The 14,292-nt window shown below is 34.5% G+C and overlaps 1 protein-coding gene across 1 annotated transcript in view; it reads right to left on the bottom strand.

Moving 5' to 3' along the window:
* Nucleotides 1–1,297: 1,297 nt before the first annotated feature.
* Nucleotides 1,298–14,292, bottom strand: part of ARL6 (ARF like GTPase 6) — a 50,900-nt gene continuing 37,905 nt past the window's right edge. Inside the window, exons 6-8 of the mRNA XM_082839795.1 lie at nt 10,640–10,769; nt 6,876–6,931; nt 1,298–1,866 (exon numbers count right to left, since the gene is read on the bottom strand). Coding sequence (XP_082695921.1) covers nt 1,841–1,866; nt 6,876–6,931; nt 10,640–10,769 — 212 coding nt within the window. The 3' untranslated portion in view covers nt 1,298–1,840. The remainder of the gene's footprint in view (nt 1,867–6,875; nt 6,932–10,639; nt 10,770–14,292) is intronic.

Raw genomic sequence — 14,292 nt, 5'->3', positions numbered from 1 at the left:
CATTTTAAACAGACTGTTTGGTTCTGAATCCCAGCACCACCATTTACTAGCTCTGTGACCATAAACAACCTTTTTTAGGCCTCAGTTTCCTTGTCTATAAAACAAACACTAGAATCTACTACATAAGGCTATTATGAGGATTATATGATGCAAAATCCCATACATGTAATAATATCTTGCTCAAAATATAGTGATAGCTTTTATTATTCTTATTGTTACCTTACGGTAGATGAGGATTTGAATTCTCTTAAAACACCCCTTTCTCCAACCTCCTAAAATAGTTATAGCATATTAGGGTTTTTTTTGTTGAATTACAGTGTTTTCATCTTCATGTCTTTTTTATATTTGAGGCACCTCTAGATTAATGAGACTTACTTTGTATCTTCATCAAAACAATTTATGAGAGGCTGGCAAGCTAGCTAAAATGCTGGATCACTGGAATATTCTGGATGACTTTCAATGTGCCAAATTCGAAAGCACTGGGATTTCTGGACTAAGAGAAACTGAATTATAGAACTTTTACTGAAGTTTTAAAAATATTTTATTCAAATCTCTGTGAAACATACCACTACTGTAGTTATCATAATACATCTTTATTACTCACTTACTTTTTGTCTTCTGTTTTTATCATTTTCACACCTAAGGATATTTATGATGTTATACATTATATATTACAGTTTTTCTTTATATGTAATATTTTTCAGGATTTACACCATTGCTCTATCCACTGTTTCCCAGTGATTCATTAAAAATGAAAGCTTCTATTTAGAGTTTACAATTATAAGCAGTCTCTAAGTTGTGAGAAGTAACACAATTTGCATACAGTAGATGGCAGAGATATGTTTAAAATTCTAAAAAACATTTTTGTAGCAGTTTATGCCCAGGAAAAACACAGTTGGTGAGTCACAGTCTATTTAACAAAGTACTGCAGTAAACTGGAGACATCTTAAAGGAAGAAAGAATAAGTCAGTTGTAATAATTATGAAGAATCACATTAATTCATTTTTATACCTCTTAATCTTAAAATGCAATATTTTCAGTCAGCCAATGAAATAAAATTAGATACTCTGTATGAAAAGATTCTCAAATTCTCCCTCATTAAATTTTAAGTTCTCTGAGGATAAGGAATATGTTTTGTTTACCTTGTATCACCATTGCCTAGGACAATGCCAAACTAGTATAGGTACAGAGATGTTTCATTTATTTATTCAGTGTTTTATTCACTGAATAAATAAATTCAGCTTAACTTGGTCTCAGGTAATTTACAAATGTTTGACAGTAAAACACCAAACACCATATTAACACAGCATTATTCTTTTCAGCATATAAAGCACACTAGTTTGTATATTACATTTTAGGTTTTATTGATGGTGACATATAGCAAAACTTTAATATATATTAATTACCCATGGTCCCTTATAAATATTTAAAAGTTCTTTTTCACAAGCATAATCATACTACAAAGTCATATCATAAGCTAAGTTTTTAGAAGACAATTAAAAAAATAAAATGCATTAAAGATATCATAAATCAAGATGAGATACTGAGATAACTCTGACTTTACACATTCTAATTACAATCAAATGTAGACCTTTCAAGAAGTTGATAATTCTGGGGAGGGAGCCCTTCAGGAAACATTTACTTTTTATATAATTAATGGCCAGATTAGCATACCTGAAGTCTTATGTTCTTAAAAACCTCATTCAGAGTCCATAAATGCAAGCAGAAGATTATCAAGTATTCTTAGATGTAAAAACTTTCAAAAAATTTAAAGTATTCAGTTTGCCTTAATATATATGCCTTGAATTGAAAATTGTTGAGGTTTCCGAATACTATCTTTTCATGTCTTCACAGCCTGGATCTGATCTGATAATAAAAACCAAATAAAAAATTATCAGTCTCTACAGGGCAAAACCCATTCTCTAAAGTAATCCAAGACATATCCATAAGAACATGGTAGAAACCTATGTGTACGCTTTTTTCTTTTTAAAAGCACAATTCACACTATAGTTTGTATTTTTGTCATTGTACATGCACCTAATTAAAATCAACTAGTTCTACAAGGCTTGTACTAAAAAAAGCAGTTCCTTGCCTCATCCCCTCTTTCTCCTTTCACAGGCAACTACTTTCAACTCCCTTTTAGGTGATTACCTGTGTATCTCTAAATAATATGCTTTTATTATTACTTCTTGAAATATCAGTTCCTTCAATGTAATAAGGGGCTTCGGTTCTCACACACTTGTACACTGTTCTTCTGCCACGCTCATCATGTGACCAATACTCCCATTTTCCTAACACAGTGATGTAGTCATCAATAGAATGACTATATGAATGCTATTCACAGCTGAAATGAGTGATATACCCCAGTTACTTTTCCTTTCTTCTACTACATTTTGTTTTCCCTGCAGTTATTTATTAATTGTTCTTCATCCCCAACCCTGCTTTAGCTTTTTTTTAAAAATGTACTTAACATTAATTCAATCCCACTACTCTCACACTGTTTCAACCTTTACTATTATGAAGCATAATACACAGTCAATCAATTTCACTTTCTTAAAGAACTCTCCCTTAGTCTTGTGTAAAACTATTTAATCTGAACCAGTTGTTCTCCATGTTTGCCAGTTATTTTCATATGAGATCTTTCATTATCACTCTAGGATCTCCACTATCATCCTAGGGATTCCTTCCCAACTCTCTTGTGCAGATTTTCCTATTTCCCTTATTTTTTTTTCTTGTTGGTTTATTCTTTTGTTTTTGATCAGTACACCTCAGTGGCTACCTTAGTAAATGGTATAGAAAGTGAACTCTTCAGACTTTACATGGCTGAAGATGTCTTAATCATACAGCTATAATACACTGATACTGCCAGAGAATATTATTTTCTCCTTAGATTCTTCCAGGCATTGCTTCCAAGTGTTGCTGGTGAGAAGTCTGTTGCTACTTTGTTTCCTTATCCTCTAGATGAAACCTCTTATTTTCTTCTCAGGAAACTTGTAGAATCTTCCTCTGTCTTACAGTGTCGATTTTAATAATGATGCACCTTGGTGTGGGAATATTTTCATCCACTGCATTGGGCTCTCAAGGGGTCTTGCAACTAAAAACTCATCATTTAGTTCTGGAAAATACTGTTTGATGATTTATTTGATGACTTTCTCCCCTCTTTTTTCTCTGTTCTCTCTTTTAGAACTTCTTATTAGGTTATTGAGCCTCCTAAAATGACTCCTTACTTTATCTTTTCTTTCCATTCTTTGTCTTTTTCGCACCTTCTGAGAGATTGTCTCTTTTTTATCTTCTTTTTATTGAGTTTTCCATTTCTACTATTCTATTATTATTTTCCAAGAACTCATTTTTTTTGTTATTTTTCAAGTAGTATTCTTGTCATATTCATGAAAGTAATACATTCTCTCTTATCTCTTTGAAGCTACTCTAATAGTTTTTTGAAATGTTCTCCCTAAATAGTCTTCTTCTAATCTGCTTTTTTTGTTTATGTTCCATAATTCTAATGTTTTGATCTTCAAATACTTGGTGATCTTTTGCTATCTTCTCATATGTATGAGTGAACACTATAAAGCTGATTGGAATTTTGTTACATGTGTGAGGCTTGTCAAAAGTGATCTTCAGTCTAGTGTATCTAGCTAAGCCGTTTCCTTGAGAATTTCTGATGTTAATACCTTTAGGTCTTTTCTCTTAGTCTGGTCTGACTCCTCAAAGTTGACTTGCTGTCTCCTACCTATTGCCAGTGTCTTCTAGGAGAAATAGGAGAAGGCAGAAGATGGTTATAACGTTCAGTATGAAACTTTCAGTTACTCCTCATTTTCAGGTCAGCATGCCAACATACAGTTGTGCTTGGTGTTCTCCAGTCCAGGGATATTATTTGACTCTCTGCAAAGAATGAAACTTCAATCTTCTTTTGGGGCAAGGATGTATAACTGTCTTCTCCTTTCTGTCTCACTTCATCCTTATTTCCAATTTCCATCAATTTCTAAGCCTTTGAGGGGATCTGCAGTGTAAATTAGGATGCTTTCCAGCTTTCTCCAGTGCTAGCTTAGAATTCCGCTTTCTCAGGTCTGTTAAGTTATTCAACATTCATCAGATATTTGGCTTCCAAAATCTGGTCGCCATTTTTGTCGCTCCCATTTTTTTGGGTTAAATGGCTTTAAACAAAAGTCTCTTTACTGTCAGTGAGATCTGAAGAGGGGATGAAACTAAGTGTGTGTTCAATCCTCGGTCTTTCATTGGAATACTCATATGCATAGTTTATAAAATTCTTATATTAAAACCTGGAAGCATTATTAACTTTTCACATACAGATAAAGTGATACAATGAATAAGTTTCATTAGTCACATGAGAGGATTTCATTTTATAAATATCTCTCTTTACCTCTGCAATGGTTTCTGTATATTCTCTGGTGGTTTTAAAAAATATTTCATAGTCTACTCATGGGTTCTTGTCTTTGGCTGTAGTGCATAGGTAATTATTGAGAATCCTTCCAAAAGAGAATGGAATCATGGCACAAAATGTGTCATTTAATGTTTTACCCACAATTTTTCAACCATAAACTTAAAATAATAAGATTAAATTCATCCAAAATGAACCACAGGCTTTCTGGTTTATCATGCTAGGAAATTTCAGAATTTTGCAAGGAAAATGAAGAGATATAAGTTCAGAACATCCTTCACAGATTTACAGAAAAACTTTTGGCTCATAAGTTAACAGCTATAGGTACAGACTAGTCTCCTATATTTATTGCTACCTATTTTGCAGTATAGGTTTTCCCCTCTTTTCAAATCCAGAGAGACAGTTAGGAGCATCAAAAATGTAAACTATTTACTGTTACATAGATATTATGAATAAAGGATCTTCTACTCAAAACCAAACTGATATACTTTTAAATCTACATACTAAGTTTCCTCCTCTACTAAATGGAGAAGTTAGGTAAAAGGGTAAATTTAACATTTTTTGAGTGCTTTCTTATGGTAGGCACTTTAACACATGCAGTATTTCATTTAATCTGTATGGCAATTTTTGAAATTTTATTTTTTAATTTTACAGATGAAGAAAATTATTTTTATAAGATAATTAGAGACATTAGTTAGTAATTAATAAGTAGTGGAATAAATCTGCTAGACTTGAAAGCCCAAGTGCTTTTTACTACTATTCCACGCTGCCCACATAAAATGGGGATACTACTACTTACTTTGCAGAAAATTGTTGTAAAGGTTACATAAAATAATATGGTAACACAAGGGCACAAAAATTTTTCCTATAAAGTATCCTTCTTACAAAGACTTGGGAGGTAAGATGCAAAGATAATGGATCAGAAAAGTCAAAGACACAAAAATTAGGTAAGACCAGAGTTGGCAAGTGGCACTGTGATGTTGGATCGTTACTGACACCTAGTGGCCTCATTGTTACAGACAAACTACCCCCCCCACAAAAAAAAAAAAGAGATCTACAATTTAAAATTCAGATGACCATCAACCTATTTTCAGTAAGTTACTGTGCTTTGAATTACTATATTATGAGCAATTGTGGTGTTTCCATCCATGCTATATCTCCACTGTGAACAATAATAAGCACTTGTTAAATAAGAAGTAAAGGCTGAAAATATGCTTCTAGTGTCTTCTCTATAATGTTCCTCTGTAACCTATCTGTTTTATGTGGGAATCAGTCCCAGAGTGGTCACTTTGACCACTTCTTTGCACAGTCTAGGAAATGAAGTTGGTGTGTTCACAGAAAAATCCCACTAGCTCTTCTGAGAACTACTAGAGGTTCTCAGTTAAGTTTCACTTAATTGTAAAATATAACTAGAAGGTTCTTTGCAGTTTAATGGTAAATGTCATGATGACAACACGAAAGAGAAAAAAATACAATGGTCTGTGCAGTTACCTAAAACACCACATTTTACTAATAACACATAGAAATATTTATCAGAAGTACATTTAGTACTTTGAACCAAAGAAATACTATGTCTCTTTATGTATGAACAAGCAGGCTACTCTTAGATCCACTATGACATACAGAAGAGAAAAACCCCCACAAATAACTGGAATTGAGAGGGTTGTGTAGAAGAAATTAAATTTATAGACACAAGACTACGGCTAGAATTTATAATCTCTTGTTATTTCACCCTTGTTCAGGGCAGGGAGATTCTAATAGAAATCATCCTCAACTGTCTTGCTCAAAAATGGAAATTTTTTGGCCTGATCTTCAAGGGTCCTGTAATAAGAAGGACCTATAGAACTTGGTTTCATTCACATTCATATTTTGTTGCTCTCTGTGGGTCACTGTGCTTCAATCCATTCCTGTGTCTAGTAGACAATGTAACCTTAGGAAAAATGATATATCTTAATTTATGATAGCTATTGTGATGAATAACAAATAGAACTGTGATTACAAAACATTAATAGAATACCAACATATATAATACTAAATATGAGTATTAAAAGTTGTAAAAACACGCCATGAATAAATGGAGCTACATATGGTGTATAGCATGATTCTTGAACGATACATGCCATGAAGATTTATTTTTAGTTATTGACAGTAAGGTCTAAAATTTGTCCCAAACTTCAAATGTGCTTCTATTACTAGATCTGACAGAAATTTGTTGCCATAAATTAAAATTATTTTCTAGAGATGTCATGCATGTTGATGTAAGCACTTTATTTAAATAAATCCTTTACAAAAATGTAATTGAAGTAAATGGAGCAAAGTATTGGATACTTACTGTATTGTTTTTTCTGATCGCAGAAATAAATGGAAACAAGAGGAAGAAAGGCAGTGATATAATAAAAATAAAATGTAAAGAAGGAAAGAAAACGTGAATGGAAGGGAAATAAAGGCTGAAGATGCACAGTATTTTGTGATGTACCTTGAAGCCAGTCTACACCTTCTTGCAATCCTTCTCCTTTTATGGCATCACTAGCACTGCAATAAAATCCGTAAAAAAAATCCATTTCATTACATCATAAAACTACAAGAATAAATACTTACAATTTTGCCATATAGCAAATTAATATATTCTACTAACATATCTGAGCAAAACTGGCTAAGCACTGAAACTGAATATATATAGGATATAAAAGTCTAAGTGTTCAGGAGCAAGACATGAGAAAATTATTCATAATTTATATGGACATTTGGAAAAGTGTATCACTAAAAAGTTACTATTCTAGGAATATTGCTCAGACTGGCATTAATGAAACATACACTTTGAGTTATTGTCCCAGTATCAGAAAAGCGTTATAGAATACACCACCCTACCAGCCCCAATGATTCAACAGCATTTATTTATTAGAAATGCTATACTTCGGTTGTAATTTAGCCATAGGATGGAGTGACTTTATTTGACATGAAGTTTGATATCTAAAAGGCATAAACCTGTAATTGTAACTTTGGTAAACTAGTAGAATAAAAAAATTCCAGGAGATATCAACCATAGTTTTTTAATTATTGGCTTCAAAAACCTGGATAGGTTGTTTAACTCTTCTGCCTTCAGTTTCTGCCTCTGTAAACTGGGGGAATATCACCATTGGCCTCAGCTGATTATTGTAAGAATTAAATATTTGAGATATGGATATAAAACACTGAACACAGGGCCTTTTCATTGTCTTTCCATTCTTGAGATTAAACCTAAATCCTTACTGTGACATTATTTTATAAATAATAAAAACTTATATAAACTAAAATAATAAAATGCAGAAGATTTTAAGGGTATCAAACAATCCTTTTCAAAGACACCTACTAATAGCTTCTCATAACATGTTACTGATATAGTTATTTCCTTTCAAAATATAATCGTATAATAACAATTAGTATATGTAATTAGATTTTCTGAATGATTAGGGTTCCTTTTAGTGTGCTGAAGCATGATTTTAAAATGTACTCAATTACCTTAAAGCTGTTAATTGGATTCTAATCAAAACAGAAATTACTTCCAAGGAATTACTTGTTAGACTAAGAATATGACTTATCATAAAATTATTTTAAAATAGGAAGACAGAAACAAACAGCATAAGATACACAATTATTCAAAGCAAACTATGGATTACCTATATTAATGGCAAAACATCAGTAACTGAAATACTTATATCAAGTAAGATCAATGTATTGATTTTATCACAAACTTCTAGTCCCAAACAAGAGTACAGTACCATGAAGAAATCCTTCCCCGTTGGTGGAGGTGTCACTACCCTACTAAAAACCCTGCATCTTTTCCTAATAATTCCCAAATGTTTAAATTCTACCTTTCCTTTCAAATAAATCGTAAGACTTGTACTTGGAATAAAAGCCAAAGTCTTTATCATTTCCTACAAGGCCCTATGTGACATGGCCCCTGGTTATTTCTCAGTGGCCTCATCTACAATTTCCCCCTAGATCTCTGTTCCAGCCAGCATGGACTTCTTGCTGTTCCTAGAAAACACTGGGCACATTCTCATCCAAGAGCCTTTTCACTTGCTGGCCTCTCTATCTGGAAAGTTATTCCTCTAAACCTTTGTGTGAACTGTTCTCTAACTTCAATTAGATCTCAGAGAGGGACCACATTCATTATTCTTTCTCTTACTATTCTACTTCATTTTTTTTCATCCTCCCAACTGACATTTTATACATCTATTTACCTGTTTTATTATCTGTCTCCCTCACAAGATAGTAAAAAAGCAAATACGTACATATATCACACCAGGGACTTAGTCAAAGAACACACTGGAAGAACAATAACACAATCAGACCTGAAAATCAGAGTTGACTATATGTTTAGTACACTGGTCAAAAATAAACCAAAAAATTTTTCCTTTAATTTTCCAGACTATATTTCTCTATGAGCTCTTCTTTACTGACCAAATTTACTTGTACCTAAGACAAGAGAGATGCAATATTTTATCTCTGCATCACTGAGTGCTACTTTCTTTCTCTAAAATTAATGGATAAATATATTTTTAATTTCATACATGCTTTAAAAACATTGCAAAAGATAAAAACAAACTTAACAAGTGAAACACTAATTGGAACTTAGTGAGATGTCCAGTTTGAATTAAGGAGAAGTCAAAATTTTAGATAAATTCAAAAGAAAAACTTGGTATTCTTCTATAAGTTGTGTAATATAGAAACTGGCAATATGTTATAAGTCCATATCCTTTTAGCATCAGGTATTACTTTTTTCTCTCACTAAAAAATATTCAGGTGTCACAATAAATCTGTTAAAATTCAATTACTAATTATTTTAAGTAGAAAGAGATTTTTCCATTTGTAAAATTAATTTCTACTTCGAAATTAAGAGGACTGCATCTTTTACTAATTAGACCTATGTTTTGAATGTTGTACTTTCTATCAAAGCAATCACAACACTTAATGCAAAAATTAAAAATTATTCTACTTCAGATGTTATCAATTTAAGTATGATATACAAAAATACAAAGGTTCTATCTCAAGATATTTCTCTACCCCAAGTCCCTCCTTTCTTCACCAACCAAATACCACAAAACCTCAAATTCCAACTCAAGAATCATTTAGTAAACACTGACTTTTCCTCTGATTTCCAAAGTAAGGAGGGTTTTACTTGAGATATGAAGCCTTGGGTACAGAAACGTTTCAAGGGCTTTCTCAAGCTCTTCTCTTTTCAGCACCAAGGTTAGCTCTTAAAGTTCTTCTCTGAGCTCTACCACTTCCTTGTTTTGTGTTCAGCCTTGCTCTATAGATATCTTCTTATAAAAAGGGGAAAAGTGGCAAGAGAAGGATATCTTCCAGCATGGAGAGGTAAGCAGGTGGTTAGAAGGAAGGTTAATTTAACATAAGGTAGTGGTAGGCTTTAAAATACTAATATATAACTTCTGGTTATCCTTGTTGGAATATTTTGGTAGAAAGGCACACTGGAGTTAAATATATTAGTAAGAAACTGCTTTCCAAATAAACAACGTATAATAATTTCAGACACTAATTATTTAAGAGTTCAACCTTATTAGTATGTCCAAATAATATTAATTTTTGCATTTCTATTTATTCATATCAACAAATACTTATTGTGTTATCTACTAAGTAGCAGGTACCATTACTATTCTGGGGGTTACAGAGTAAACAAAATCAATGAAATCCCAGCTCTCATGGTACTAATGCACTAGTGTAGGAACACAGACTATAAAACAAAAAATAAAAGAAGAAGGGGTCATACGGAAATACAAAATTAAAGCAAAGTAAGGAAAAAACAAGAGATGGGGGTAAGGTATAGTGATGTTTCAGAGTTATTAAGAGAGGTCTCTTTCCTGAAGGAAGTGCAATAACAAGCAGGAAAATTATTTTAAAGAATGATTCCAACAATGGGAGTAACAAGTACAAGCACCCTGAGGTGGGACTGTGGTTGGCTGATTCAATGTGCAGAAGGATATCAGTGTGGCTGAACTTGGGTGAGTAAGTGGGTTGTTTAAGTTGTTCTTTTAAAGAGTTGTTTTTATTTGTCTATCCCTGAAAAGATTTGAAAAGGTTTTAACAGTAATATATTAATGAATACCTGCAAGCCACGATTCTATAAAGCAAAATCTTTACCTTACATACTACCACTTATAAAGTGAGCTTGGAAAAAACCCTTACAGTTTGGAGATTTTTTTCAGAATGATAAAATGAAAAGTAAATATAAAACTTTACCAAATATGCCATGGTTTATCTTTGATGTTCTCTAAACACAGCAATTGAGACACTTTTACAGATGTCACTGCATCTCTAAGATCCATTTTGTTCGCAAAGAATAAAATTGGTATTCGGCGGTGCTTAATATCTAAAAGAGAAAATAAAGCTATCATCACATTTCCTGCTTTTTGGGTTATTTTCTCCCAAATCCTTAAAACTGTAATCCAATGAAATTGTTTTCCAATCACTTCTTCCCATATCACACATACATAAACATTTAAAGACATATACTGTGAAGCATGTGTTTGAGTGACAGGAGAATTTTAAAAATACCTCTTCTTAAGATTATCTGCCCTCTGGTTGGAACTGTAAACTAAAGATGGATGAGGTGGGAGTGGGGGGCTCATTAAACAGTTACTGAACAGCACCCAGAAAAGGGTCAAACATTTTGGGTTTCATTTTTACTGTCAACAAAAAGAGAGGTCAACTTCAAACAGAAGTAGGAGTATAAAATGGATCTTGGTTTTATATTTTAGTTGCAGCATTATAAGTAACCTAGATACTTTAACAAGATGTTTTTACCTTGTTACAATTTTGGGAGCATTTTTTTTAACTTTTGAATACATAATACATTTAAATAGTTCAAAATTCAGAAGAGACAAAATTGTATGCAGCAAAAGAATCTCCTCCCTCCCACCTTTGTCCTAGTCCATACACCTGTCCTCGCTACAAGAGGCAACCCATATCATCATCTGTTTCTTGGCATCCTGGCATCTTTTTATGAATATTTTACATATTTGAAAACAATTATTATATATTATTCTTACAGCAGACTATTCTCATTATTTTACACCTTTTGCTTTTCACTTAATTTCATAGCTTGGAGATTATCCCATATCAGTACATACAGAGAGCAGTTTCATCATTATTTTAACAGTTGTGAATGTCCTGCCTTTCAGTACTACGTACCATAATTTATGTATCTAGTACCCAACTGAGATATATTTGTATTGTTGCCAATATTTACAACTATAAGCAATGTTATAATGAATAAACTTGTACATACAAAAATTTGTACAGGGGCCAGAATATCTATAGGATAAATTTGAGAAGTGGAGTTGCTGGGTCAAAGGATATGTAAATTTCTAATTTAAAAATTCTCCCATAGTTTCTTCCACTGCTGTAATAGTGTAATTTTTATATTTAAATATTTAGTCCAGCTAGAATTTATCCTGGAGCAGAGAATTTCAGAGTAGATAAAAAAGTAAGATATGAAGTAAGATATGAAGTTTACAAGAAGCACACTTTGAACATAAGGACACAAACAAGTTGAAAGTAAAAGGCTTGCAAAACATATTGTGCGTATGCTTAGGTGTAAGAGAGCTGGCATGGCTACACCAATATTAGACAAAGTAGTATTCAATATACAAAGGGTATTAGCAAAGAAAAAGAAAGGCATTTAAAAATTATAAAAAGGTGAATCAATCAAGAAAACAAAACAATTTTAAGTTTGTATCTAAGAGACAAGCTTCCAAATACATAAAGCAAAATTTGAGAGTATTAAAGGGAAATCAAATAAATTCACAATCATAGTGGACACTTCAACACCCCTCTTTTAGAAACTGATAGACAAGTAGACAAAAAAAAAATCAGTAAGATTGTGGGAGATGTGTGATTGTTTTCCACAGGACTGAATGAGGAAGCAACTTTGGGTGGCATCTGTGGGAGGAAAAGGCTCCCTGTCCACACCCCCGACATCTGATGCCTGGCTGTGCTGCTGCTTGTCCCAGATGATTATCTTAAACCGCAGCACAGAGCCTTCATTTCCCGGACTGTCCCCAGGCAGTTTATTCTCTACTCTCTCAGGTGCAAAATGGAGTTCACTTCCTCTCATGGGCACACCAAAATCACAACTGGTTGCATAATAGCCATCAATGAAAAAGACCAGAATATATCAGAAAGGATATTCTACAACTAATTACATAAAGAAGGAATCACAATACGATGGGTAGGAGGGGTGGAGTAGAGATATAATCGAATCCCATACCCCTGGGTAGGCCACAAATGAGTGAATAATTATAACTGCAGAGGTTCTCCCAAAGGAGGGACAGATCTGAGCCCCATGCTAGGCACCTGAGCCCAGGGGTCCTGCACTGGGAAGATGAATCCCCAGAGCATTTGTCTTTGGAGGCCAGCAGGGCTCACTTTTGGAAGACCCAGAGAACTGGGAGAAATAGAGACTTCACTCTTAAAGGGTGCACACAAACTCTCATGGGCTTCAGGACTCTGGGCAGAAGCAGTAATTTGATAGGAACCTGGGTCAGACCTACTTGCTGATCTTGGAGAGGTAAAGCTCACCCTGGGGACAAAGACACCGGAGGCAGCCATTTTGGGGAACTTGTTGTACCACGTGGACACTGGTGCCAGTAAGCTCATTTTGGAATCCTTCTCTAGCTTATCTCAGCCTTGCCCTGCCCAGACCCTGCTCTGGGACTGGCTGGGCCCCAGCCCTGCCCACTAGTGGGTAAACACAATCTTCAAGACACCCTGGGCCCCACACCCAACTGTGTCAGGAACCGGCCCCACCCACCAGCGATTCAACACCTGCTATGGGACCCCTGGCCCTGCAACCAGAACCCAGGACTTGGTTCTGCCTGCCAGTAGGCCAGCACTAGCTCCAGAATGTGGCTTCAGCCACCAGTGGGCAGGCAACAGCCCCAGGATCTCCTGGACCCTGACTCTGCCCACCAGTAAACAGCTGTAGCCCTAGGGCCTCTTGAGTTTATGCAGTCAGCTACCTCGAGAGCTGATCCTGCCAACAAGTGGCCATCAGCCTCCACACAAAGCAGGACCTGGCAACCAATGAACCAGGAGCCAACCAGGCCTACGAAACTACCCACACAGTTGGCCCGACACAACAGAAGGACCCATACAGCCTCATAGAGGGGGAACCCCTGAAGCATATAGCTCTGGTGACAAGAGAGGAGTGTACTGTTGAGACATAAGACATCTCTTACAAAAGGCCACTTCTTCAAGGTTGGTGAATATAACCAACCTATCAGATACACAAAAATAAAAACAGAAAGTTAGGGAAAATGAAGTGACAGAACAACATGTTCCAAACAAAAGAACAAAATAAAACTCCAAAAGAAGAACTAACTGAAGTGGAGCAAGGAAGTCTGCTTGAGAAGGAGCTTAGGGTAGTGATCAGAAAGATGATCAAAGAACTCAGAAGAAGAATGGATGCACAGAGAGAGAAATTAGAAGTTTTTAACGAAGAGTTACAAAATATAAAGAACAACCAGAGATGAAGAATACAATAACTGAAATGAAAAATACACTAGAAGGAATCAACGGTAGACTAAATGATACAGAGGAACAGATCAGCGACCTGGAAGATAGAGTAGTGGAAACCACTAATGTGAAACAGAAAAAAGAAAACAGAATGAAAAAACATGAGAACAGTTTAAGAGACCTCTGTGACAACATCAAGCACACTAACATTTGTATTATGAGGGTACCAGAAAAAGAAGAGATAGAGAAAAGGCCTGAGAACATATTTGAAGGCCTAATAGCTGAAAAACTTCCCTAACCTGGGAAAGGAAACAGACATCCAAGTCTAGGAAATACAAAGTTCCATACATGACTAACTCAAAGAGGAGCACACCAAG

This window comes from Leucopleurus acutus (assembly GCF_964270905.1).
Source record: "Leucopleurus acutus genome assembly, chromosome: 5".
Classification (NCBI taxonomy): Eukaryota; Metazoa; Chordata; class Mammalia; order Artiodactyla; family Delphinidae; genus Leucopleurus; species Leucopleurus acutus.
This window is presented reverse-complemented; position numbering and strand designations above follow the sequence as displayed.